The 2,061-nt window shown below is 42.6% G+C and overlaps 1 protein-coding gene across 1 annotated transcript in view; it reads right to left on the bottom strand.

Moving 5' to 3' along the window:
* Positions 1 to 2,061, bottom strand: part of LOC128251292 (neurofibromin-like) — a 29,806-nt gene that overhangs the window by 6,151 nt on the left and 21,594 nt on the right. Inside the window, exon 8 of the mRNA XM_052978168.1 lies at positions 642 to 717. Within this exon, the coding sequence (XP_052834128.1) occupies positions 642 to 717 (76 nt within the window). The remainder of the gene's footprint in view (positions 1 to 641; positions 718 to 2,061) is intronic.

Raw genomic sequence — 2,061 nt, 5'->3', positions numbered from 1 at the left:
TATATTTAGATTGGAGCCTGGTGTTGCCATCCGGTTTCACCAGTCCTCAGTCAAATCGTCCAACCCATGCTAGCATGGAAAGCGGACGTTAAACGATGATGATGATGATGATGATATATATATATATATATATATATATACACACACATATATATAATTAATAAGTCTGAAAATGGAGAGGTTCAATGGATAGAAATTAATTAATTAACATTGCCTTTCAGTTTCCGCCTACCAAATCCATTGACAAGGTTTTGGTTGGCCCAAGGCTATAATAGGAGATATTTCAAAATGACACACACAGTGGGACTGAACCTGGGACCACACGGTTAGGAAGCTGGCTTCTCAACCTTCTAACCGACAGCCACACTTGTAGATGACAATAATGGTGCTAACAATCATTTATTAACGGCAATGTAACAACGATGACAGCAATGATGACAACGACGGTGATGATGACGATGACAACGGTGATGACAAGAGTGATGATGACGATGACAACGGTGACGATGATGATGATAAATAAACAACAATGATGGCGGCAACAACAACAACAATCATAATGATGATGACAATGATGATGATGATGGTGACGGTGATGAAGATGATGATGATGATGATGATGATGAAAACAAAGGCCTCACCTTGTAATTCGCTGTCTGGTTTCTGGTGTAAATTATTAAATTCATGTGGGTAATTATCCATCCAATTCCAGATAGCCTGGAAATACAAAACCAAAATTCATTACGATTCCTTATAAACCACTGAGTCCGACCACGACCTACACTAGGAATCCTCCACAACAGCGTTTTCTGACCCGTCCTCATGACCACCACCACAGAATGACAACTGGAATCAGTGAGCATCACCACCTTAAAAATCTTCTGTAGGTAGGGAAGTGTTCATCTGAATCCCCTGCTCCCACCAACCCCCACCCCCATTTTCTTCATGACCCAGTGGTTAGGGCATTGCCCTCGTAACTGCAAGATTGTGGTTTCAGTCCCCAGACAAGGCAATGCACTGTGTTCTTCATTTCATGTTGCTCCAGTGCATTCAGCTGTAAATGAGTTACCCTGTGACAGGCTAGCATCCTATCCAGGGGGAATGTTGTGAACCTGGCTACTCGAATGCCATGGAAACCAGGTAACTGGCCCTATGAGTCCCAAGACTCTGACCAGGGGTTCATGATGATGATGATGATGATGATGATGATCTTACACCCCCAACCACTGTTAGGAATTATTGCTCTTCATGGCCACACATCATCATCATCACAACATGCTAGAAATAGAAACTAAATCTCCTCAAATTACACACACATACAGGTCGGTCCTGAAACCTATATCTCCTGAGGCCAGAGCTTAACATGATTTCCATGGAGCAGAGGTGATAAATTCAACACTGCCCCACGATGGAATGCCAATCCCTCATTGAGTTAACTTCCCAACTATTTTTGGAACTCATTTCACAGCCGAGTGGATTGGAGCAGTGTGAAATGAAGTGCTTCGCTCAACAACACAAAACAGCCTGGTCTGGGAATTGAACCCACAATCCTATCCTTAAAGCATAGTGTATCTAGGACTACATAATCTGATGTCCTTCCTTTTCTAACATAATCAAATGTAATTTGAAGGAGATTTGGTTGCTGTTTCTACCAGTTTGAACAATCACATAGGTAGGTAGGTAGGTAGGTAGGTGGGAAGGTAGATAGGAGGATAAGTGGGTAAGTAGGTGGGGAGTTGGAGAGTAAAGCCAATCCAAACTACGTATGAGCCATGAAATTGAACCAGAGACAACTACACCTACATGTATAGTGACAGCAATGGTATTAGAGAGGGTACTTATGGACAGAGGTGGTATAGAGAGGGTGTATACAGACAGGGCTGCTATATAGATGGTGTATATGGACAGAGGTGGTATAGAGATGGTGTATACAGACAGAGCTGCTATATAGATGGTGTATATGGACAGAGGTGGTATAGAGAGGGTGTATACAGACAGGGCTGCTATATAGATGGTGTATATGGACAGAGGTGGTATAGAGAGGGTGTATACAGACAGGGT

The sequence above is a fragment of the Octopus bimaculoides genome, chromosome 30, assembly GCF_001194135.2.
Source record: "Octopus bimaculoides isolate UCB-OBI-ISO-001 chromosome 30, ASM119413v2, whole genome shotgun sequence".
Classification (NCBI taxonomy): Eukaryota; Metazoa; Mollusca; class Cephalopoda; order Octopoda; family Octopodidae; genus Octopus; species Octopus bimaculoides.
This window is presented reverse-complemented; position numbering and strand designations above follow the sequence as displayed.